The sequence below is a fragment of the Sus scrofa genome, chromosome 17 (assembly GCF_000003025.6).
Source record: "Sus scrofa isolate TJ Tabasco breed Duroc chromosome 17, Sscrofa11.1, whole genome shotgun sequence".
In the NCBI taxonomy this organism is placed as follows: Eukaryota; Metazoa; Chordata; class Mammalia; order Artiodactyla; family Suidae; genus Sus; species Sus scrofa.
In genome coordinates, this window is record NC_010459.5 from 49,206,718 (window position 1) to 49,230,193 (window position 23,476).

The 23,476-nt window shown below is 47.8% G+C and overlaps 1 protein-coding gene across 7 annotated transcripts in view; it reads left to right on the forward strand.

Annotated features, from left to right (window-relative positions):
* The window catches only part of EYA2 (EYA transcriptional coactivator and phosphatase 2), a 313,108-nt gene that overhangs the window by 276,036 nt on the left and 13,596 nt on the right, over positions 1-23,476 (forward strand). For all 7 annotated transcript variants that reach the window (XM_021077393.1, XM_021077399.1, XM_021077395.1 and 4 more), the window contains 3 exons: positions 8,638-8,696; positions 14,877-15,037; positions 22,315-22,429. In XM_021077393.1, coding sequence (XP_020933052.1) covers positions 8,638-8,696; positions 14,877-15,037; positions 22,315-22,429 — 335 coding nt within the window. The remainder of the gene's footprint in view (positions 1-8,637; positions 8,697-14,876; positions 15,038-22,314; positions 22,430-23,476) is intronic.

Sequence of the window (23,476 nt, forward strand, 5' to 3'; positions counted from 1 at the left end):
CTATGAGGATGCAGGTTTGATCCCTGGCCTTGCTCAGTGGGTTAAGGATCCAGCATTGCCATAAGCTTCGACATAGGTCACAGATGTGACTCGGACATCCCACGTTGCCATGGCTGTGGCATAGACCCCAGCTGCAGCTCTAATTCAACCTCTGGCCCAGGAACTTCCATATGCCATAGGTGCAGCCATAAAAAGAAAAAATTAACCCAAGGGGGGAAATTTTTTAAATAAACCAGTGACCATGAGAAATTGAAATGGTAGTTAAAGATGTACTCCCCTGAAAAAGGAACCAGGTCTAACTCGTTTTAAACAAGAGTTCCACCAGACATTCGAGGCAAGGGTAAATAAATCCCATCCTGCACAAACCGCTGAGCAAAGAAAAAGATGAGATGCTCTCTCATGCATTTTAGGATACTCATGTCACCTTGAAACTCAATCTGGACTTTAAGTGCATGACAAAAGGATAAATCACTGCCATTGTTGATGAAAGATGAGTCCCTCTGCAATCCCACAGACACCTTCGCCCAAGCCCTGTGATTCTTTATCTAAGTCCCACTTGGTGTGTCTGAGCTTCAGTTTCCACACTGGTGAAAGGAGGGATCTGCATTGAAATTGGTATCATTGATTAGGCCAGCCACTTGCCTCATTACACATGCACAAATGCATGCATTAACCATATTTCATGATTTTTAAAAAATCCTGGAGACCTTGGTCTGCTGCCCAAGAGAGCCCAGAAACAGCAGCACTCCTGTAGCAACTAGCACACCCAGCACCCAGATCTTGGTTTCTAAACACCACTCCCTGGAGAAGTGGCTAATTCTAGGGCTGGGAAAGAAGATACATGATTAAACGGGGAGCACCTTCCAGTACCAAAAAGTAAGGAAGTGCTCAGAAAAACCCCAGGATGATGGGGATTGTCAAGGGCCATAAGAGCTGACTTGAAGAGTTCCCAGAGGCCAAAAGTAGAATAATTCAAGTACTAAAATAACGTGGTGTCTACCCCCAAATATAAAATAAGTACCTGTGAGCCCATGCGGACACAGATGAATGATTGAATAAATAAATAAGTGGAGGAGAATCCCCCATACAGAAAACTTCCAAATAATTTATGTAGGTACTCCACCCTCAACTGTGAGCTTGGCGTAGTTTCTTCCTTCCAAAGAGTATAATATGGAAACGTGGGGGGGAGGGTAGCTTCCCAGTGGAGAACTCAGAGGAACACTACCTGAGCCAGGTGAGCAAGGTCAGCGTCCACAGTGATAAGTCATGTTGACAGTATGTGATGAGGGGGGCCCTTTTACCTCTGTGATCCTCCTCCCCAAAACCCGTAACCCCAGTCTAACCATGAGAAAGATACCAGGCAAATCCCAGTGGAGAGACATTCTGCAAAATATCTGACCAGTACTCCTTTAAACTGTCACCCAAACCAAGGAAACTCTGAGAAACTATCACAGCCCTGAGGAACCGAAAGAGACAAGACAACAAAGTGTTTTTTGGTACCCAGGGTGGGATCCTGGAAGAGAAAAAGGATGGTAGTGGGAGAACTTAGTAAAGAACTGACATTAGTTAACAATAATATAGTGATATTTGTTTATGAGTTGGGACAACTATGCTATTTGAACATGAGGTTAATAAGGGGAACTGGGTGTGGGGTTATATGAAAACATTCTACTAATATTCAAAGTTTTTTGGCAAATCCAAAACTATCGTAGGAATTTCTGTCGTGGCGCAGTGGAAATGCATCCGACTAGGAACCATGAGGTTGCGGGTTCAATCCCTGGTCTCGCTCAGTGGGTTAAGGATCCAGCGTTGCCATGAGCTGTGGTGTCACAGACTTGGCTCAGATCCTGCATTGCTGTGGCTGTGGTGTAGGCTGGCAGCTGTAGCTCCAATTCGACCCCTACCCTGGGAACTTCCATATGCCACGGGTGTGGCCCTAAAAAGCAAATAATAATAATAATAACAATAACAATAACTATTCTAAAATTTAAAGCTTTAAAAAAAAATGAAGGCTTACAGGTACCTAGCAACTTGCCCAAGATCACACACCTAGGAAACGGCAGGGCTGTCACTGGGACCCCAAGGATGGGCATTTGAAGGCCACCTACAATGCCAAGGATGTGTGAAGCAATGACTCCACCCCAGTTCTCTTCTGCCTGCCTCCCCACCCACCCCCTGCCCTGGTTCCCTGAGATGCATTAATGTGATGAGTTCATGGAATTTGCTCTGACGATTGCTGTGTTCTGCTTTGCTTCTAAATTGCTTCATCAGCAGGCCTGACCACCCATGAACCTCTTTCAGTGGTGAACTCAATTCAGTTTGGGCCAAGTGAATTCAAAATGGTTAATACCAGCAATAATTAAGGCAAACATGTATGTGGCATTTTCTATGAGCAAGGAATTCTTCAAAGTGCTTTACTCATATCGATTCATTCAATCCTTACAAAACCCTAAGTGGGAAGTACTGTTCTCTAGCTCAATTATAGACCAGGAAGTTGAGAGTCAAAAAAATATGATACCTGGAGTTCCCTGGTGGCCTAGCAGCTGGGGACTCAGTGTTATCACTGCCATGGTTTGGGTTACTGCTGTGGCTCGAGTTTGATCTCTCGCCTGGGGACATCTACATGCCACAGGCATGGCCAAAAGGAGAAAAAATTCAATAACTTGTCCAAGTTCATTTTTTAGTAATTTAGCAGAGTCAGAATTTGGCCCAAGAGTTCCCACTGGGGCTCAGTGGTAGAACATCTGACTTGGATCCATGAGGACGCAGGTTTGATCCCTGACCTCACTCAGTGGGTTAAGGATCTGGCATTGCTGTGAGCTGTGGTGTAGCTCGCAGACTCGGCTCAGATCCTGAGTTGCTGTGGCTTAGGCCAGCAGCTGCGGCTCCCATTAAACCCCTCCCCTGGGACCTTCCATATGCTATAGGTGCCATCCTAAAAAGAAAAAAAAAAAAAGAATTTGTCCCAGATCCTGGAGTCTGTGCTCTTAACTGCTATACATTCTGACCTTGCAAATACCAGTTAAAAAAAAAAATGGGCATTACCTTTAGGTTTCCCAATTTAGTGGATGGAGGAAGAAGAAATCGGCCCTTCTATCAAGCTAGGTTAATCCTGGAGGCCCCGCAAAGTGGGGAAACAGACAGAGGTCATTCATTCTGACAGGGGGTGGAATTGGGGCAGTTTTTACACAGCGGTGACATCAGCAAACCTTGGCAGGCTTTTGACAGATGGAAAGAAAAGGGAGGAAAGCATTCAAAACGGAAGGAACAGCCAATGCAAAGGCCGTTCATGGGGCAAGAGCATGAGGGTTGTTGAAGGACCAGCAGAGGCTGCTGTGTCTGCAGTGAGAGGCGTGGGACGTGGAGGGGTGTGCAGACAAGGGAGGACTGTGCTTTTACTTGCAGGGAGATGGAGGCCCTTGTGGTGGTTTGAACAGGGGAAAGGCAGGATCTAACTTAAGCTTTAACAGCATCTCTCTGGCTACTGGATGGAAACGAAGCTGCAAAGATGAGAAGTAGACAAGAGTAGAAGCAGGAAGAGTCAGGAGGTGACTGCAATAGTCAGGGGTCCGCAAATTTCTTCTTACAGAGAGTAAATATTTTAAGCTCTGCAGGTCAGACTGTCTCTGTCTCAGCTAGTCAGTTCTCCCATAGTAGGACAAAAGCAGTCAGAGACAGTACATAAGTGAATGAACATGGCTGTGTTCCAATAAAACTTTATTTACACAACAATGGCAGGCCAGATTTGATCCCTGAGTCTTAGTCTGCCGCCCCCTGGTGTCAGTGGAGGGTAATGATGGCTTGGACCACAGTGGAAGCAGCAGAAAGCCTCTCTTTTCCAGTGACATAGTAAGTACCTGGAGGACAAGAGCCTTGAAACCTCCCTCTCTCAACCCAAGCAGAATCTGCTGCAGTTCTTGGGCCCACAGGAGGCATTTTTATAAATGGCCTTGGGATAATGGATCTTTGCAATCACAGGCTCTGGAGGCAGATGGCCTCCTGGGCTCTTCCTCGACCTTATTGTGCAGCCTCAGGCCCTGTATTAACGTCCTGGGGAAATGAAATACCCAGACAGGTGGCTTCAACAAGGGAAACTTACTGTTCTGCAGTTCTCGAGACCAGAAGTTCAAGATCAAGATGTCAGCTGGGCTGGTTTGTTCTGAAGGCTGTGAGGGAGACATCTGTTTGTTGTTGCCTTTCTCTCCTAGCTTCTCCAAGACATTCCTTGGCTTGTGGATGCATCACCTCACCTCAAGGTCAGGCGACGTTCTCCCCCTGGGCCTGTCTGTCTCTGTGCCCAAATGTCCCCTTTTTATCAGGACACCATCTGTTCTGGATTAGGGCCACCCTCATGAGCTCATTCCCTTGATCATCTGTAAAGACCCTGTTTCCAAATGAGATCACATTCACAGGTACTGGGGTTAGGACTGCAGGTCAGCCCGTAACAGGCCTGTTCTCGTACTTCTTCTGCCTCGTTCTCTCCTCCGTACGATGGATACAGTGATATCCCTCTTAACACAGGTGAAGGGCTGAGCACAGGCCCTGGCCCATCGGGAGCTGGTCAGTGCTAGCTCTGTCCTCCAGTGTTAGATCCTATCTCTTCATCTCCTCCCCACGGAGATATTGTCTCTTTCAAAAGCAATACATATCCACAGTGTTCTTGTTTAAAAGAAAGAGAAAGAGGAGTTCCCACTGTGGTGCAGCCATAATGAACCTGACTTGTATCCATGAGGACATGGGTTCGATCTCTGGCCTCACTCAGTGGGTTAAGGATCCGGCATTGCCATGAGCTGTGGTGTAGGTCGCAGACACAGCTCAAATCCAGCATCGCTGTGGCGTAGGCTGGCACCTGGAGCTCCTATTCAACCCCTAGCCTGGGAACTTCCATATGCTGCGGGTGTGGTCCTAAGAAGACAGAGAAAGGAAGGGAAGGAGGAAGGAAGGAAGCATTTCAGCAAGTTGAAAGCCTCCTTTGACCACTAACCCAACTCCATTGCCTTGCCTGATGGAATTACTGTTTCCAGCCAGATGCATGAGCTTCTAGATCTTTCTATTTCCATTTATGTATATGGATACATTCATATATGATATCTTGATTTGTTTTTAATTGGTTTGTATGAATATATACATGTGTGATGCTGGAAGTATCATTCTCTGGTCTGCTTTTTTCTCACCCTGGAAGAGGTCTTGGAGACATCGCCACATGCTCACATAGTAATCACTTCACGCTTCTGAGCTGGCGGGCAGGGGCCCCCTGAATGGATATACCACAGTTCATTCCGCCACAATCGGGGGAACTGCAGGTGTTTTTCAGTTTCTCACCGGGATGATGCTCATCCTTGCACAAGACCATTTGCAGGTGTTTCTTTGGGTCCACAAGTATAAATTCCTCAGCCCCACTGTACCCCCCCCCCAATGTCAAGGCCACGGGAACCCTTCTTCTGTCTCTGTCATGTGGTCCCATCCAAACCCCCCAGGATAGTCACCCTTTGGCTCGAGAGAGGCTAGAAGCACCCTGGGCTGTGAGAAGCTGGCGTCCTTTGTCAGAGGCCTGCCCCCATGCAGCACAGTCGAGGGGCACAGGCTCCTCTTCCCCCAGGGCCCAGCCTGGTCCTCGTGTCCTTTGCATTGTCCCACTCCCCTCCGTGCTGGCTCAGAGGGTAACTCGATCCAGGTCAGCTGGTGGCGTATGAGGTAGCGTCTAGCTGAGCGTCACGGTACTTTATTAAGTCCGAAATGTGATCGCTACTGTTGTCACACTTTAGCGCCCCCAGCAACCCCCCTGCAAATGAGAAAACCAGAGCCTCCGCACATACCTTTCCCCTGACATCAGGGAAAGCACAGGGAACCCTGCCCGGGGGCCTGAGCCCGGGTGACCCCCCGGAGCAGCTTTCAAGCTGGGGGGAAGGACTGGAGGCCACCGGGGTGGGGGCTGTTTTTCCAATTTCAGGCAAAGCAATGGGCTGGGGGGAAATCTGCTATTAATTTTTTCTTGGTGCCTGTGTCTCTGAAGTCACCACTGGCTTTTAAATACAGTTTTCATTAACATACTAGGACTGCTGGTCCTAGGACCCTTCTATCTCTATGAGATTGCCCAGGATCAGAGGGCTCAAACCAGGGTGCCCACAGGGGCCAAGTAACCAGATGAGTGAAGAAAAGAAAACCCAGCAGAGTGTGGAGGAGTACAGGTGGATGTCACAGCCAAGGATGGTCGGGATAGGAGCATGCAAGCCCTGCATTGCCAGGGCATGTCAGTTCTCAAAGTAGCTGAAAATCTGGAATGAGAGGGAGAGAAAGACAGAAGAAGAAGAGAGAGGAGGGAGGGAGGGAGGGAAAAGAGGGAGCAAGAAGTAGGGGGGTGCCTATTATTTCAAAAAATGTTTTAAGCACAGTGTGGCCTAAATAATATAGGTCTCCAGGCCAGCCTGCAAGCTCTTCCCTAATTGACACTGTCAACGTCGAAGAGAAATTGTCAGCCTCGTTCCTTTATCCCTCCAGAGCTGCACTGTCTGGTAGAATTTTCTGCAATGATGGGAAAGGTGCACCATCCAATATGGTAGCCCTTGGCTCCATTTGGCTATTGAGCACTTGAAATAGACCTAAGTGGCTTAAAACAACACAGTTCTGGAGGTCGAATGTCCAGAATCAGTTTCAGAGGGCTGAAGATGTGGGCAGAACTGGTTTCTTCTGGAAGCTTGAAGGGGAGAATCTGGTTCTGTGCCTTTTTCAGCTTCTAGCGGCTACCAGTGTTTCTTGGCTTGTGGCCTCTTCCTCCATTTTCAGGGCACCCTACTCCCATTCCCCTCACCTCTCTGTTGTCAAGGACCCCTCTGCCTCCTACGTAAGGACCCTCGTGATTACGTTTACGGCCCACCGGGGTAATCCAGGATGCTCTCCCCACCTCAGAATCTTTACCTTCATCACATCAGCACAGTTCCTTCTGCCGTGTACATTTTGGATTAGAACGTGGACATCTGTGGACGGTCGTCATGCAGCCGACCCGAATCAGGGCAGCCTTGTCTCAGCTGTGGGCTGGATTCCCAGGATCAAATGTTACGATGGGGCCTCACCCCTCTCTCCACCTCCCAGACCTGTTTTCCCCAACAGCCCCAGGAAAAGAAGAGCTTCTCCCCAAAAGTCCCACGGCTGGTTCTCATTGGTCCAGCTGAGGCCACACCCTCATCTCTGAAGCAATTGCTCTGGCCAGAGGAAGCCTGGGTTTCTCTGATTGGTGGAACGTGGGTCACATGCCCATCCCTGTCATCCCCTCCCCTCAGTCTTCATGCCCACGTGTTAAGGTATTTCCCTAAAAGAATTGAGAGATGTATGGGTGGTGGAAAGCAGCATGTTACTGGAGTCTGTGGGACAGCAAGCCCTTGGAATGGTGCTTGGCCCTGTAGCGTAAGTGCTCCGTAAATGACGGTCACAGACTGTGAGACACAGAGGGGAACTTGGGCAGGGGATAGGTCCAGAAGCTAATGGTTGGAGAATACAAGGTCCTACTAAGCAGATGAAGGCGGAAGAACATTCCAAGCCGAGGAAACACCTTGAACAAGACAAAGACTTCCACTGCATGGCCATGGTGACCATAGGGCCTGGTGTACCTGGGGGCAGAGGGAGATTGGTCCTGTTTTGTGCCTGTCCTCCCAATGTAATTTGTGGTGGTGTATTGTAGTTTTATTTTGATTGTTTTAAAGTATAGTCAGTTCACAATGTTGTATTAATTTCTGCTGTACAGCAAAGTGATTCAGCCGTACGTATACACGTATCCAATCCCATACTGGTTATCACAGAACATTGAGTAGATTTCCTTGTGCCATACAGCAGGTCCCCTTCCATATATGTGTTCAGTCCCCAGTCCCAGACGTCCCCCTTCCCCTTTAGTAACCATAAGTTTGTTTTCAAAGTCGATGGGTCTGTTTTATAAATAAGTTCGTTTGTATCATTGTTTTAGATGCCACATGTAAGTGATGTCATATGGTATTTGTCTTTGACTTTGCTTAGTATGATAATCTCTAGGTCCCTCCATGTTGCTACAAATGGCATTATTTTGTTCTTTTTTATGGCTGAGTAATATTCCATTGTATTTATGTACCACGTCTTCTTTATCTCCTCCTCTGCCAATGGACATTTAAGTTGCTTCCATGTCTTGGCTGTTGTAAATAGTGCTGCAGTGAACACTGGGGTGCATGTATCTTTTTGAATTATTATTTTCTCCAGATATATGCCCAGGAGTGGGATTCCTGGATCATATGGTAGTTCTGTTTTTCGTTTCTTGAGGAAGCTCTATACGGTACTCCATAGCGGTTGCACCAATTTACATTCCCACCAACAATGTGGGAGGGTCCCCTTTCTCCCAATGTGATGTTGCTAGCATCCCCCTTTACACTGCAAAACTGTCTTGGTTTGCATGATAAACTCTATGGTCACCACCTCCTTGTGGTCATTTATAGGGAAACCAAAGGCAAAAGAGAGGATGAGACTTAGCCCAAGGTCACCTAACCATTTCCAGCAAAATTCACGCTAGAGGACTCTTGACTCCCCATCCATTGCTCCTTCTCCCCCAACCCTTAAAGGCTGCATCAGCTTAACCACTCACATTCCTCCCTTTCTCTTTTCTTGCCAAATTCTCTGTAGGATTGCGACCAGATCCACGTGGACGATGTCTCGTCTGATGACAATGGGCAAGATTTAAGGTAGGAACGTGGAGAGTCAAAAATGCCCCTCTGGGGAGTTCCCTGGTGACGCAGCAATTTAAAGATCAGCATTGTCACTGCTGTGGTTCAGGTTCAGTCCCCCGGCCCCAGGAAAAAAAAAAAAAAAAAAGCCCCCTATTGATTGGCTATCAAACTCACCTTTCAAGAGGAAGCAAAGAGGAAGGGTGGGCCGGTTTTCAGGGCAAGATGTGCCTGCCTTCAGCCAGAACTGGGACTTGGGTTTCTCCGAACTCAAAAATCACAACCCCGCCCCCACCCCACCGTGCCTCTTCTGCATCACCTCAAATCACCGAGGCTGAGCTTTCCACAAATTCTCTGTGACTCTGCTTATGTTCATCTCTCTATGGGTTTTTTTTCCCCTGCTTTTAAAGTAATACATGATATTGTAAAAAATGCCAGGCACCACTGATCTTGCTTCCCAGAATCACCACTATTAAGAATATGGTAAAATGGAGTTCCCACTGCAGCACAGTAGGATCGACTGTGTCTCTGCAAGGCCAGGACACAGGTTCAGTCCCCAGCCCAGTACTGTGGGTTAAAAGATCCGGCATTGCTACAGCTGCAGCCTAGGTCCCAACTGCAGCTTGGATCTGATCCCTGGCCCATCCCTGGCCTGGGAGCTCCATATGCCGCGGGGCAGCATAAGGAGTCTGCTGCCCCAGAGTCTGGTATACCTTCTCCCAAGGTTAGATTGCATTCATTAACATACATACACTATTTAATGTAAAAATCAATACAGTCAATACTCCAAAAAAATATTTCTTAAATGAATAAGTGGTATGTCTGGTTTCTAGGAGAAAACACTCCTAGGAGGTGAATTCCTGAAATAAGGTGCCCAACTGCTGGAAATGAGCTAGCTTTCAGAAGAATGCAGCTGGAATATTCCAAACCTGCCCCTGGAGAGACTTTATAAAAACGGAACCCTAGTTAATCTGGGCTTATCCAAAATTATCACAATTCATCACCTCCAGGCCCATCAAAAATATCACGAGACCAAATAATGTTTTGCTTGTGGGCCAGTCGCGCACTTAGTGTTTGCTTCCTGGGTGTGTCTTCCAACTTCAAAAAAGAAACTAGAGTTTCTGTTCATGAGCCCTGTGAGTCTTTGCAAACCCAGCCCAATTAGAAGCGCTCAGCGGGCAGCGCCTGCGTCCTTTTAATTAGCCGTTCAGAAAATCCCTTCTGCGGCCAGGCCTGGCAAGGAGCACGGCTCCCTCGACCGCCAGGGCCATTTGGGTCACGGTCAACTGTGTCCTCTCCGTGAAGTCATCCCTAGGAGCCACTCTCCCTTTCAAGGCAATGAGCACCTGTGTTCCCTATTTGTTTTGGGGGGACTTTGGGGGGGGGGGTTTGGTGTGTGTTGTCTTTTTAGGGCCATATGTGTGGCATATGTAAGTTCCCAGGCTAGAAGTCAAACCAGAGCTTCAGCTGCCAGCAGCTTGCAGCAACTCTGGATCCTTAATGCACTGAACAAGGCCAGGAAGTAAACCTTCATTCCTTATGGATGCTATGTCGGGTTCTTAACCCACTGAGCCACAATGGAAACTCCCTGGGTTCTGTTTTGATAGCTTTCCCTGTAGCTGGCTGGCTTGGAATTTACAGCAATGTCCCTCTGAACCCTGCCCCATGCTGAGCTGTTCGGTATCTCACTTCAAGAATCCACAATCCAGTAGTTCCCATCGTGGTGCAGTGGAAACGAATCCAACCAGGAACCATGAGGTTGCAGGTTCGATCCCTGGCCTCGCTCAGTGGGTTGAGGATCCAGCATTGCCGTGAGCTATGGTGTAGGTTGTAGACATGGCTTGGATCTGGCATTGCTGTGGCTGTGCTGTAGGCCGGTGGCTGCAGTTCCAATTTGACCCCTAGCCTGGGAACCTCCATATGCCACGGGTGTAGCCCTAAAAAGCAGAAAGAAAAAAAAAGAGAGAGAGAGAGAGGGAGAATCCACAATCCAAGGATGTTTCTCCCCCCTAGAAGCCAAATTCCCCATTTATTCATTCAAAAAATATCTGTGGAAGACCTACTGTGTGCTGGGTACGCAGCATCAAATGCCCCTCATTTGGCTTTTTTTTCATTCAGTGAACATTAAAATCAACAGTGGCAAGGCCCTTATCTTGCCCCCTGCTCTGTTCCAGATGCTTTACCTGGGTTAACTCACTTGCATCTTCACAGTAACCCTGGGAGACAGTTGCTCTCATCATCATCCCGTTTTACCCTTGGGGAATGGGAGGTACAGAGAGGTTAAGTAACCTGCCCAGCCTCACACAGCTGGTAAGTGGGGGAAGGCAGGATTCATGGAAGCCCTTCCCTGCCCTCCACCCCTTGGCAGAACATCCAGGCGTCTCCCCAGGGCATCCTCTGAGTTTATAGAGTCAGTGTTCTTTTTCAGGAATAAATTTTCTAGCCTTTCTCCACTAACCAGGGAGGGGTCCATAAGCATTATTCTAGATTCCCATCTTACTTAAAGGGAAACTTCCAGCATGCCCAGAGCCCTGGATATCCTGCAGATGAAGAAGGAAGATGACCTCAGATTCCTCACACCCGGAACCCAGTTAGGAGACACCCCCCTTGACTCCCAAACAGATCAGAACATCTACACAAGGAAAAGAGACACACCTACACCATAAATCAGAAGAGAACGGGGGCAAAGCTTCTTCCGGCTGCTGATATCAGTGTCACGCCCACCAGGAAGATTGGCCGGTGAGCTATGCCGAAGTTTGCTCTGGCTGCTGGAGCCACTCCTATTTCTGGCTGCTTCGCTCCTAGAACCTTCGCTAACCAGATCCAGGCAACTTCCTGGGGCTGCTGGTCCCAGGACTGACCACCAGCCTCTGCCAGAGGCTCCCGTGTTAACCTACCTTCCGCTCTGTGTCACGCAGACTGCCTTCTGCGCTGTCCCCACAACAAGGGAACATGCCCTGTGGGTCTCAGGAGGTCTGTGCGTGTGCAGCTCCGTCTCCCATCGGCACCCGGGAAGGTCATGCCTGCTCTGTTCCTGCAGGGATCCAGCAGAGCTGGAAAAGGAAGAGTAGGCTGCTGCTGAAAAGGCTGTGACCAGAGAGAAGGTCCGAGGGAATGGATGCTTCAGCTCCCAAGGACACTGCCACTCCGCCCAAGGTCACAGACCCGTCTGAAGCTGCAAAGGTGCCCTCTGCGCCTACCCAGAGGCTTGCTGTTGAAGACAGTGGTGTCCACCTGCCACTCAGGCCGGCGGATGGTCTTCAGCCATTCTTCCACAGACTCTCAAACGGCAAGTGGAAATGAGGTGGACGGAAAACAGAATTTCTCTTTTAAAAACAGAAGAAGAAGAACTTACCTAGCAAGATGGGAACCTTGGCAGTAGAGAGGAAGGAGCACAGGGCAGTTGAAGGTGCAGGTTCTGGAAATGAGGGACCGTGATGGGATAAAGTCACCTGGCCCCTTTCCTGCCCGGTTAAGAATATGCTAGAAAAGTGCCTGGCACAGTGAGTCCTTGCTAAATAGTTCTCCGCCCCTTTGATTAGATCTTACCTGCTCCCTTTGCTGGTTGGGGACAGGTCATCTCTCTTGAGCCCCTGCTCACTGCCACCCAAGGGAGGAGCTGAGAAGGAAGCACCGGCAATAACATATCTGTGCAATAAACCCACTGGCATCTTTCGAGCGGGAGAGGACGTTTTCATAGACAGTTATTAGAAGAGTCAAAACTTTTTCTCCACGCTTTTTCTTTCTTTTTTTTTTTGTTTTTTTTTTGTTTTGTTTTTGTTTTTTTGTTTTTTTGGTCTTTTTGGGCAAATGGAGGTTCCCAGGGTAGGGGTCAAATCAGAGCCATAGCCGCCAGGCACAGCCACAACCAGATCCGCGCCACATCCGCGGCTCATGCCACACATTGTGGCAATGCTAGATCCTTCCACTGAGTGAGGCCAGGGATCAAACCCACATCCTCATGGATACTAGTTGGGTTCTTAACCACTGAGCCACAACGGGAACTCCTCTGTGCTTGCTTTTAAATATGAGTGGTGGAGTAAAGAGTAGAGAAGAGGAGTGCCCCTCGTGGCTCAGCAGAAACGAATCTGACGGGCATCCATGAGGACGCAGGTTCAATCCCTGGCCTTGCTCAGTGGGTTAGGGATCTGGTGTTGCCATGAGCCATGGTATAGGTCACAGATGTGGCTCAGATCCCGAGTTGCTGTGACTGTGGTGTGGGCCGGCTTGCCCCATATCCCCACCATCTCCAACTAACCACTCTCTGGCATCCTGACTGGCTTTCAGTTTTATTCACACTCACACCCACACAAATGTCTGTGAGAAATGACCCACATGAATGGGTGTGGGTGTGTTTATATGGACATAATGGGCAAGGATTTGAAGACATCTGAAGAACAACTTCCGTCTGCCTGTGGGGTCTCTCTGTGACTGTCCATGCGCCCTGCTCTGGAGGGCAGGCCACTGTCTACGTTTGAGTCACCTGGGTCAGTGTCCTCCTGGCCCACCTGCCCCAGGGAACCTGCAAGGTGAAATGTTGAGGCATCGCTAAAGATGTCTCTGGGGATCCTGCAGGGTTTCCGTTGTCATCGGTTTTATATTCAGGCTGTAAGGCTGAGCCCCAGGCATAGGATGGTGGGTGACAGCTGCAGGTCACATCATGCCGTGTTCTGGCGTCAGCACATCTCCCACAGGGAGAATGACCCAGCACTTCACACGTTTCACGTCCCTTTTACCTGCTGCGGCAGTGGCCTTAAACCTGGGAGACCTCAAATACAATCTCCAAATGTTGTTCATTCCTAGTGCATCACATCTTTTTAAAAAATACAATGCCCTGGAGTTCCTGTAGTGGCTCAGTGGTTAACGAATCTGACTAGGAACCATGAGGTTTCAGGTTCGATCCCTGGCCTTGCTCAGTGGGTTAAGGATCTGGCGTTGCCGTGAGCTGTGGTGTAGGTTGCAGACGTGGCTCGGATCCCACATTGCTGTGGCTCTGGTGTAGGCCAGCGGCTACAGCTCTAATTCGACCCCTAGCCTGGGAATCTCCATGTGCAGCAAGAGTGGCCCTAGAAAAGGCAAAAAGACAAAAAAAATACGATGCCTTTTTTCACCCTTAAAAATCATCACAGAAAATTCAGAAACAACAAAATAATTCAAAGAAGGGGCAAAAGTCAGGGTCCCCTGGGGTCCACGCGGACCTGCCTTCCCCCGTCTTTTTCTCTCCAAAGAGACTCGCATTTTTGAAGGTTTGACATCCCTTGTCACCCCCTGGTTTTGCCTCGTGACGTCATGGCCTGTGTTACTCCCGTGACTTTGCAGTCCTATACCAAGCCTCTGGTGGCGGAAAAGGCAGTGGTGCTCATGGGGAGCAGAGGTGTTCAGGCGCCCACTCTAGCTGCCCTGGGGGCGAATCGCCCCCTCGTTGCCCTTCCGGTTGCCAGCTGTGGCTTCTGTCATTAGCTTCATGTGACACTCTGACCCATTCCCAGGCCGCATTTCATGCCGGTGGAGGGTTTTGTCTGCAAAGCACCAGCCATCGACTCTGCCTGTTTAACAAATTTGAAAAATTAACGTAGGGAATTTCTGCGGAAAGATCTGGAGATGCTCATAGAATGGAAAGGATCAGCAGCCGGGCCTTTTACGGGGGACGCAAGAGAGGGCAGATTGGGGATCAGAGTAGCAAGAACTAACATGTTTTCTTCTAGACCCTTCCTTCAGGATGAACCAAGGCTGGTCATTTTTCGGAGTTGCCTACCACCTTCAAATTCTAAAGGGGGAGCAAGGGGGCATTTCCTAGCTGGGCCCCTGCATGCAGGGGACAGCATGGCTCCCCACCCCCAAAATAGAGATGTCCTTTGATACCCAAAGAAAGGAAAATAGGAGTTACCTGGTGGCTCAGTGGGTTAAAGATCTGACATTGTCCCTGCCGTGGCTCTGGTTACTGCTGTGGTGCAGATTCAATCCTTGGCCTGGGAACTTCCAAAAAGAAGAGAACAGAAAACGGGTACTGACTAGGCAGGAGCAGAGGACTCCCTGATGTTTGAGAAGCTGGTTAAAGCCACGGTCCTGCTTCTCCCTCACACCTCCGGAGACATCGTGGCACCCTAAGCCGCACCCATGGGTCCTGGGGAAGAGCCCCCACCTCCCACCGCCCCACATTAACTGTCTCTTCTCCCCCCGCCCCTTCCCTCTCCCCAGCACCTACAACTTCTCCGCCGATGGCTTCCACAGTTCGGCCCCAGGGGCCAACCTGTGCCTGGGCTCCGGCGTCCACGGCGGCGTGGACTGGATGAGGAAGCTGGCCTTCCGCTACCGGCGGGTCAAGGAGATGTACAACACCTACAAGAACAACGTTGGCGGTGAGCGGCGGGCGAGAGGGGCCGGAGGGCCGGCCTGAGCTCCGGCTGCGCCCCTGGACAAGGGAACTACGTCCCGGATGGGGGCTGTCCCTCACATCCCACGTGCTCGGCGCCAGGCGCTGCTCTGAGAGGCTTACACATCCTAGTTCCCTCCGTGTAACCCTCGTGATGCCCTCGGGAAGAGGGTGCTGGGATTTCACCCTCCTCACTTTGGGGGGTGGAGGCTAAGGAACGGGCGAAGCATCCTGCCCATGATTATGCCCCCCCCCATGTCTTAATCACAACCAGTGGTTCTGTACATGTGGTCCCCTGACCAGCAGCAGCATCACCTGGAGACGTGCTGGGAAGGCAGATTCTCCGGCCCCAGCTTCAGACCTCAGATCTGGGGTGGGCCCAGCCCTCTGTGGCTTAACTCGCCCCCCAGGCGATGCCGATGCTAAGTGGAGTTTGAGCACTGCTGGCTTCATTCCTCGATACTCAGCTTGTGGCCTCTGGACCAACCACACGAGCATCACCTGGGAGCTTGTTAGAATTGCAGGTTTTGGGAGTTCCCACTGTGGCTCGACAGTTATGACTCGTATCCAGGAAGATGCAGGTTCGATCCCTGGCCTTTCTCAGTGGGTCAGGAATCTGGCATTGCTGTGAGCTGTGGTTTAGTTCACAGATGCAGCTCGAATCCAGCACTGCTGTGGCTGTGGTGTAGGCAGGCAGGTGCAGCTCTGATTTGACCCCTAGCCTGGGAACTTCCTATAAGCCACAGATGTGGCCCTAAAAAGTAAAAAAAAAAAAAAAAAAAAAACTGCAGACTTTCAAGCCCCTCCACCAGCAACTGAGTCAGCATCTGCATTTTTTTTATTTTATTGGAATAAGGTGACTACAATGTTGTATTAGTTTCAAATGTATAGCAAAATGAATCAGAGATAGGTAGATCCATAGATCCATTCTTTTTCAGATTTTTTTCACATATAGGCTGTCACAGAGTATTGAGTAGATTTTCCTGTTCATCTGTATCATTTTTTTTTTTATGGCTGCACCTGTGGCATATAGAAGTTTCCATACCAGGGACTGAATCCAAGCTGTAGCTCGGGTCTCAGCTGCAGCAATGCTGGATCCTTTAACCCACTGCTCTGGGCCAAGGATCAAACTGACACCTCCACAGTGACCCAAGCCTCTGCAGTTGGATTCTTAACTCACTGCACAGTGGCAGGAACCCCTGTATCATTTTTTATTAGAGTCCATGTATTGGTGATCTCATATGGTATTTGTCTCTCTCTGCCTCACTTCACTTAGTGTGATAATCTCTAGATCCATCCATGTTGCTGCAAATGGCATTATTTCATTCTTTTTTATGGCTGAGTAATATTCCATTGTATATATGTACCACATCTTCTTTATCCAGTCCTCTGCTGATGGGCATTTAGGTTGCTTCCATGTCCTGGCTATTGTAAATGGTGCTGCAGTGAATATCGGGGTGCATGTATCTTTCCCACTTACGGTTTTCCCAAGACATATACCCAGGGGTTGGATTGCTGGATCATGCGATAGTTCTATAGTTAGTTTTTTAAGGAACCTCCATACTGTTCTCCATAGTGGCTGCATCAGTTTACGTTCCCATCCACATTGTAGGAGGGGCCCCTTTTCTGCACACCATCTCTAGCATTTATTGTTTTTTGATGATGGCCATTCTGACTGGTGTAAGGTGATACCTCATAGTTTTGATTTGCATTTCTCTAATAATTAGTGCTGTTGAGCATCTTTTTATGTGCTTATTGACCATCTGTATGTCTTCTTTGGATAAATGTCTATTTAGATATTCTGACCATTTGTTGATGGGTTTTTTTTAATATAAATCTGTATGAGATTTTTGTATATTTTGGAGACTAATCCCTCCTTGCAATCCCTTCGTTTGCAAAGATTTTCTCCCATTATGTGTGTTGTCTTTTTGTTCATGGTTTTCTTTGCTTTGAAAAAGCTTTTAAGTTTAATTAGGTCCCATTTCTTTATTTTTATTTTCATTATTCTAGGAGGTGGATCCAAAAAGATATTGCTGCAATTTATGTCAAAGAACATTCTACCTATATTTTCCCCTAAGATTCTTATAGTATCTGGCCTCACGTTTAAGTCCTTAATCCATTTTGAGCTTATTTTTGTGCACAGTGTTCTAATTTCATTCTTGTACATGTAGCTGTCCAGTTTTCCCAGCACCACTTACTGAAGAAGCTGTCTTCTCTCCATTGTATCCATTGTATATTCTTGCCTCCTTTGTCTTAGATTAATTGACCATAGGTGCTTGGGTTTATTTCTGGGCTTTCTATCATTTTCTACTGATCCGTATTTCTGTTTTTGTGCTAATACCATAATGTTTTGATGGCTGTAGCTTTGTCATGTAGTCTAAAGTCAGGGAGCCCGATTCCTCCAGCTCCATTTTTCTTTCTCAATATCGCTTTGGCTATTTGGGGTCTTTTTGATAGGGATTGCCCTGAATCTGTAGATGGCCTAGTGTATTAGAGTCATCATTTTGACATAGTTGATTCTTCCAATCCAAAAGCATAGCATTTCTTTCCATCTGTTTGTGTCATCCTCAAATTCCTTTATCAGCATCTTACAGTTTTCAGAGTATAGGTCTTTTGCCTCTTTAGGTAAGTTTATTCCAAGGTATTTTATTCTCTTTGATGCTCTGGTAAATGGGATTGTTTGCTTAAGTTCTCTTTCTCATCTTTCATTGTTAGTGTATAGGAATGCAAGAGATTTCTGTATATTAATTTTATGTCCTGCAACTTTACCAAATTCATTGATGAGCTCTACTAGTTTTCTGGTAGCATCTTGAGGATTTTCTCTGTATAGTATTAAATCATCTGCAAACAATGATGGTTTTACTTCTTCTTTTCCAATTTAGATTCCTTTGACTTCTTTTTCTTCTCTAATTGTCATGGCTAGGATTTCCAAAACTGTGCTGAATAAAAGTGGTGAGAGTGGACATTCTTGTCTTGTTCCTTATCTTGCAGAATGTTTTTAGCTTTTCACCATTGAGAATGATGTTAGCTGTGGATTTGGCATATATGGCCTTTATTGTGTTGAGGTAGGTTCCCTCTTCGCCCACTTTCTGTAGAGTTTTTATCAAAAATGGGTGTTGAATTTTGTCAGAAGCTTTTTCTGCATCTGTTGAGATGACCATATGGTTTTTATTCTTCAGTTAGTTAATATGGGTATATCACATTGATTTGTGTATACTGAAAAATCTTTGCATCCCTGGGATAAATCCCACTTGATCCTGGTGTGTGGTCCTTTTAATGTATTGTTGGATTTATTTTGCTAATGTTTTGTGGAGGTTTATATCTATGTTCATAGGTTATCTATATTCAACAATGATAGAATTGGTCATTTTCTTTTTTTTGTGGTGTCTTTGTCTGGTTTTGGTATCCAGGGTGATGGCCTCATAGAATGAGCTTGGGAGCATTCCTTTCTCTGCAATTTTTTGGAAGCATTTCAGAAAGATAGGTGTTAGCACTTCTCTAAACTTCTGGTTTTTGGAAGTTTTTAAATCACAGTTTCAGTTTCAGTGCTTGTGATTTATCTATTCATATTTTCTGTTTCTTTCTGGTTCAGTCTTGGAAGGTTGTACCTTTGTAAAAATCTGTCCATTCCTTCAAGGTTGTCCATTTTATTGGCATATAGTTGCTTGTAGTGGTCTCTTGTGATCATTTGATTTATGTGGTGTCAGTTGTAATTTCTCATTTTTATTTCTAATTTTATTGATTCCTTTTTTCTTGATGATTTTGGCTAAAGGTTTATCAATTTTGTTGTTTTTTTTTTTCAAAGAATCAGATTTTAGTCTCATTAATCTTTTCCCTTGTTTTGTCTCATTTGTTTCTGCACTGATCTTTATGATTTCTTTCCTTCTACTAACTTTGGGTTTTGTTTGCTCTTCTTTCTCTTGCTTTAGGTTGTAAGGTCAAGTTTGTTTATTTGGGATTTTTCTTGTTTCCTGAGATGAGATTGTATTGCTATAAATTTCCCTCTTAGAACTGCTATTACTGCATCCTATAGCATCTGCATCTTTAGCAAGATTCCCAGGTGATTTGTAGAAATATTAAAGTTGAAGACACATTGGGAGTCACTGGTTCTCAAACTTGGCTCATATTGGAACTCCCTGAGGAATTTCTAATTCTGATTTTCTTGACTTGGCTACTGCCTGGGCATCAGCACTCATAGAGTTACCTGGGTGACTCTGATGTGTAGCCAAGGTGAAAGCCACAGGCTTCAGTAGCATGAGAGCATTGGTTATCACACCAAGTGAGAAATCTGGAAGTGGCTGGAGGCAGGGTTGCCTTGGCAGTGACCAGACCCTCAGTCACTATTTCTGGAATTCTCTAGGCCAGTGACTCTTAATAGGTGATGGCTGCTTCTCCCCCTGGAGGCATTTGGGGATGTTTTTGATTATCACAATGTCTCTAAGCAGCTACTGGCCCATAAAGGGAAGAGGTTTGAGTAGGCAGCTAATAGTTTCTGCTGTATACCCCCTGGCCCCATCCCTAGAAAGAGGAGAGTCTTTGGAAGATTTTAGGGTCTCCAACTGGACAGAACCAACTTCCCATCCCAATGCTGCCACTTTCTATCTCCCTGAGCCTCAGTTTCTAAGTCTATGAAATGGGGATTAAAAATAGTTCTGCTTCCCTGGGTTATTGAGAGGTTTGTTGTTAATGCATACAGAAGGCAGGACTCTGTGTCCAGTACACAGCAAACCCTCAATAAATAGTAGTGTTTATCACTAGTTCCTTTCAGTTTTGCTTGAGAGTCTTCTAGGTTCCCCTGTGTCTTTTAATTTCCCTGGATAGACTGTCAGTTCCTGGGCAAAGATTTTTCTGTCTCGTCCATGGCTGCGGTCCTGGCAATACTGCTGCTATTTATTGAGTGCTTACGCCATGCCAGGCTGTTGTGAAGACTTTTTATCTAATAGCTTTTTTGCTCTTCGCAAAATCCCTGTGAGGTAACTGCTTTTATCATCCATGTTGTATGAAGGTGGAAACTAAGATCAGAGAGGTTGAGTAACCTATCCGGCATCACACAGCCTAGGCAGAAGAGCCCCAGTGGAGCCCCAGGCCAGCTTCTCCTCCACCTCTGTTCATACTTTATGGCCTCTCATATCCAAGTCTGTCAACTGTAGGAGGGGAGCAGAGAGCTTCAGGATCAACCCAGCCTGCTCACCCATCCCTGCACCCAGAGGGGAAGGGATCAGGTGTGCTTGGGATGGGGAGACAGGGATGGAGCCAGCAGAGGCCATCTGCTCCCCACGCGGGTTAAACCCCAGGAAATGCCCAGGGCTTCCGTCAGGCTGTTTGGCTTTCCCATAAGCTAAGGGGAAGGTGCCTGGTGCGTTAGGAGGCGAGGAGCTTGCGGCTGAAAGACACCAGTGGGCGATTCCCCCTTCCCCCCTCTCCCAGCTGTTCCTGCACCTCAGAACCAGCCTGGTAAGTGCTGAGCAGCTTCCCTGACCTCCCGTGCCTCCGTTTCCTCCTGTGTCAGATGCGGGTGGTGATGCTGCCTGGTTCACAGGGTGAATGTCGGGATAGTGTGAATTACCAGTGCAAGGTGCTTAGAACGGTGCTGCCACACGGCAAGCATTTCTTAAATGTTGTTACTCTTGTCATCCGGGGAAGGGCACCAAGCCTGGAGGGAAAGCTCTGGGTAGGGGGCAGGCAGACAGTAACTTGAAGCAAACTCCCTGACAGATATAAAAGAGGAATGGGCGGCAGCATGTAGGGGAAAGCCTTTTGCAAACTGTGAAGTGTTGTGCCTCCAAGGTTTTGTATTGTTGTTAAGGGGGAAGGTGCAGAGAGAAAGGAAGACTCGCGGCCACCTGCAGCGTTGTGTCCCAGTGAATTTGCTCTCCCTTGAACAAATACCGCATGTGTTTGTTAAACAGACACCTAACAGCAGGGGCTGGTTCTGTGGCGGTGAACAAGATCCGCTTGGTTGGAGTCCCCGTTGTGGCTCAGTGGTTGACGACTCCGACTAGGAACCATGAGGTTGCGGGTTCGATTCCTGGCCTTGCTCAGTGGGTTAAGGATCTGGCGTTGCCGTGAGCTGTGGTGTGGGTCTCAGATGCGGCTCGGATCCTGCATTGCTGTGGCTCTGACGTAGGCTGGCGGCTACAGCTCCAATTCGACCCCCAGCCCGGGAACCTCCATATGCCATGGGAGCAGCCCAAGACAAATGGCAAAAAGACCAAAAAAAAAAAAGATCCGCTTGGTCCCTGCCCTCACAGAGCACACAGCAAACACATAATCACACAGATATGCTTTATGGTTGGGAGCAGTGCCATGCAGAAGAGGTGCAGTGTGCTGAGAGAGTATGTGACAGACTGGCCCGGGATAGACCTTCCAGAATACATGGCCTTTAGGATGAGCGTGAAGGGCTCAGCCAGGCAGGAAGGGAAGGGAAGATGAGAGTGGTCCAGGTTCTGGAATGAGGTGTGCAAAGGTCCTGAGGCAGGAACACACTTGATGTTTCAAGGAACAGAGACGAGGCTGCTAGGGCTGGAACAGAAGGGCCTCAGGGCAGTGACAAAAGATGGGATTGGCAACTAAGTCCCGGCAGAGTCACGGGCTGTGGAGTCTGAACTTTGTTTTAAGGGCCCTGATGGCTGAGAGAATGACAGGTTTAAAAACACCAAGGGGTAGGCTCTGGGGGTCAGCTGCCAGGGTGCCAAACCTGTCCCCGTTATTTCTTCCCTGTGGTGAGCCAGGCAGTGGACCTCACAAAGCCTGTTTCTTCCCCTGACTTACAGGATGGTATATGTCAATTATAGCTCAGTTTTTTTTAAATAAGAAATAAAGTGGCCCACCTCTAGGGTCACTGAGAGAATGAATGAAATAAATCATGCTAAGAGACAGAGCCCTGGACACAGTAAGCACTCAGTGTTAGTCATTGTTATTTTTTATTTTATTATTGTCTCCACTGCAACAGTATAAGCGCTATAATCTTCATGTTTTGTTCATCTGTGTGTGTTCAGTGCCTATTACAATATTAAGCACATAGAAGGCACTCCTGAATAATGGATGGATGGATGGATGAATTGGTGGATGAATGGACCAACCAATGGGTGGATTGATCAATTAATCTCAGAATAAAATTAAAGTCACTGGATTGAAGCTGACTTTGGGTGCCACCGGATTTGAAACCTCAGGGTATAGTAGCTAGACCCCACCCCCCTTCCCTAACCCTGCTCCCCCCAGACCTCTAAAATGATGGCGACTCTTTCTTTCCTTTGACTGTAGGCTTGATAGGAGCTCCCAAAAGGGAGACCTGGCTACAGCTCAGAGCCGAGCTGGAAGCTCTGACCGACCTCTGGCTGACCCACTCCCTCAAGGCACTAAACCTCATCAATTCCCGGTAGGTGGGAGCTGCCATTTTTCTTTGCACCAGTGGACTTTCTCCCATTCAGGGGTGGTGGCCCCTCCAGTCCACACTTGGGAGAACTGGACTCTCCAAATTCTCACTGGCACACTTTCCAGACGTTTGATAAAGTGGAGGGAGGTGTGCAAGGCACGATGGACACCTTGTCCGGAGCTGAGCGAAGAGCCGCAGAGACACGTCAGGGTCCAGTGGTGCTAAAGACCTCTGAACAGGGGTCCGTCTTGTCCCATACCACCCCCAGCTCTGACATCACCCTCTGAAAACCATCCCTTAGGATCTCACAGGTCATCTGGTGGCTCTAGATGAAATCAAGAGGGTCCAGTTTCTGGAGTTCTCTCACGGCTCAGCAGGTTGGGGATCCAGCATTGTCACTGCCGTGGCTCTGGTTACAGCTGGGTGCGGGTTCAGTCCCTGGCCCAGGAAATTCTGCATGCCACAGACACAGCCAGAAAAGAAGGGGAAAAAAAGAGGGGGGTCCAGGTTCATTCAGGCTCCTCATAAATTGCCACTTGCTCTTTTTTCTTTTTCTTTTTTCTTTTTGTTTTTTTAGGGCCACATTTGTGATATATGGAAGTTCCTAGGCTAAGAGTCAAATCGGAACTGCAGCTGCCAGCCTACACCACAGCCACAGCAACAGTGGATCCAAGCTGGATTTTCATCCTATACCTCAGTTTGTGGTAACACCAGACCCTTAACCCACTGAGCAAGGCCAGGGATCAAACCCGTATCCTCATGGATACTAGTCAGGTTCTTAACCTGCTTAGCCACAGCGGGAACTCCCTTGCTTCTTGCTCTTAAATAAGAAAACCTGGGCCTGAGAACTAATTACTCCTCTGCACTAGCATCCAGATTCTTGTGAGCCAAAGTATGAACAGTTACAAAATAGCAGGCCGTGATCTGAATCCATCCTGGTGATGTTTTGTTTGACACACACTTTGTCCAAAGACTGGGAAAGATTTTGTTTGTTTTTTAGGGCTGCACCCATAGCATATGGAAGTTCCCAGGCCAGAGTTCGAATCGGAG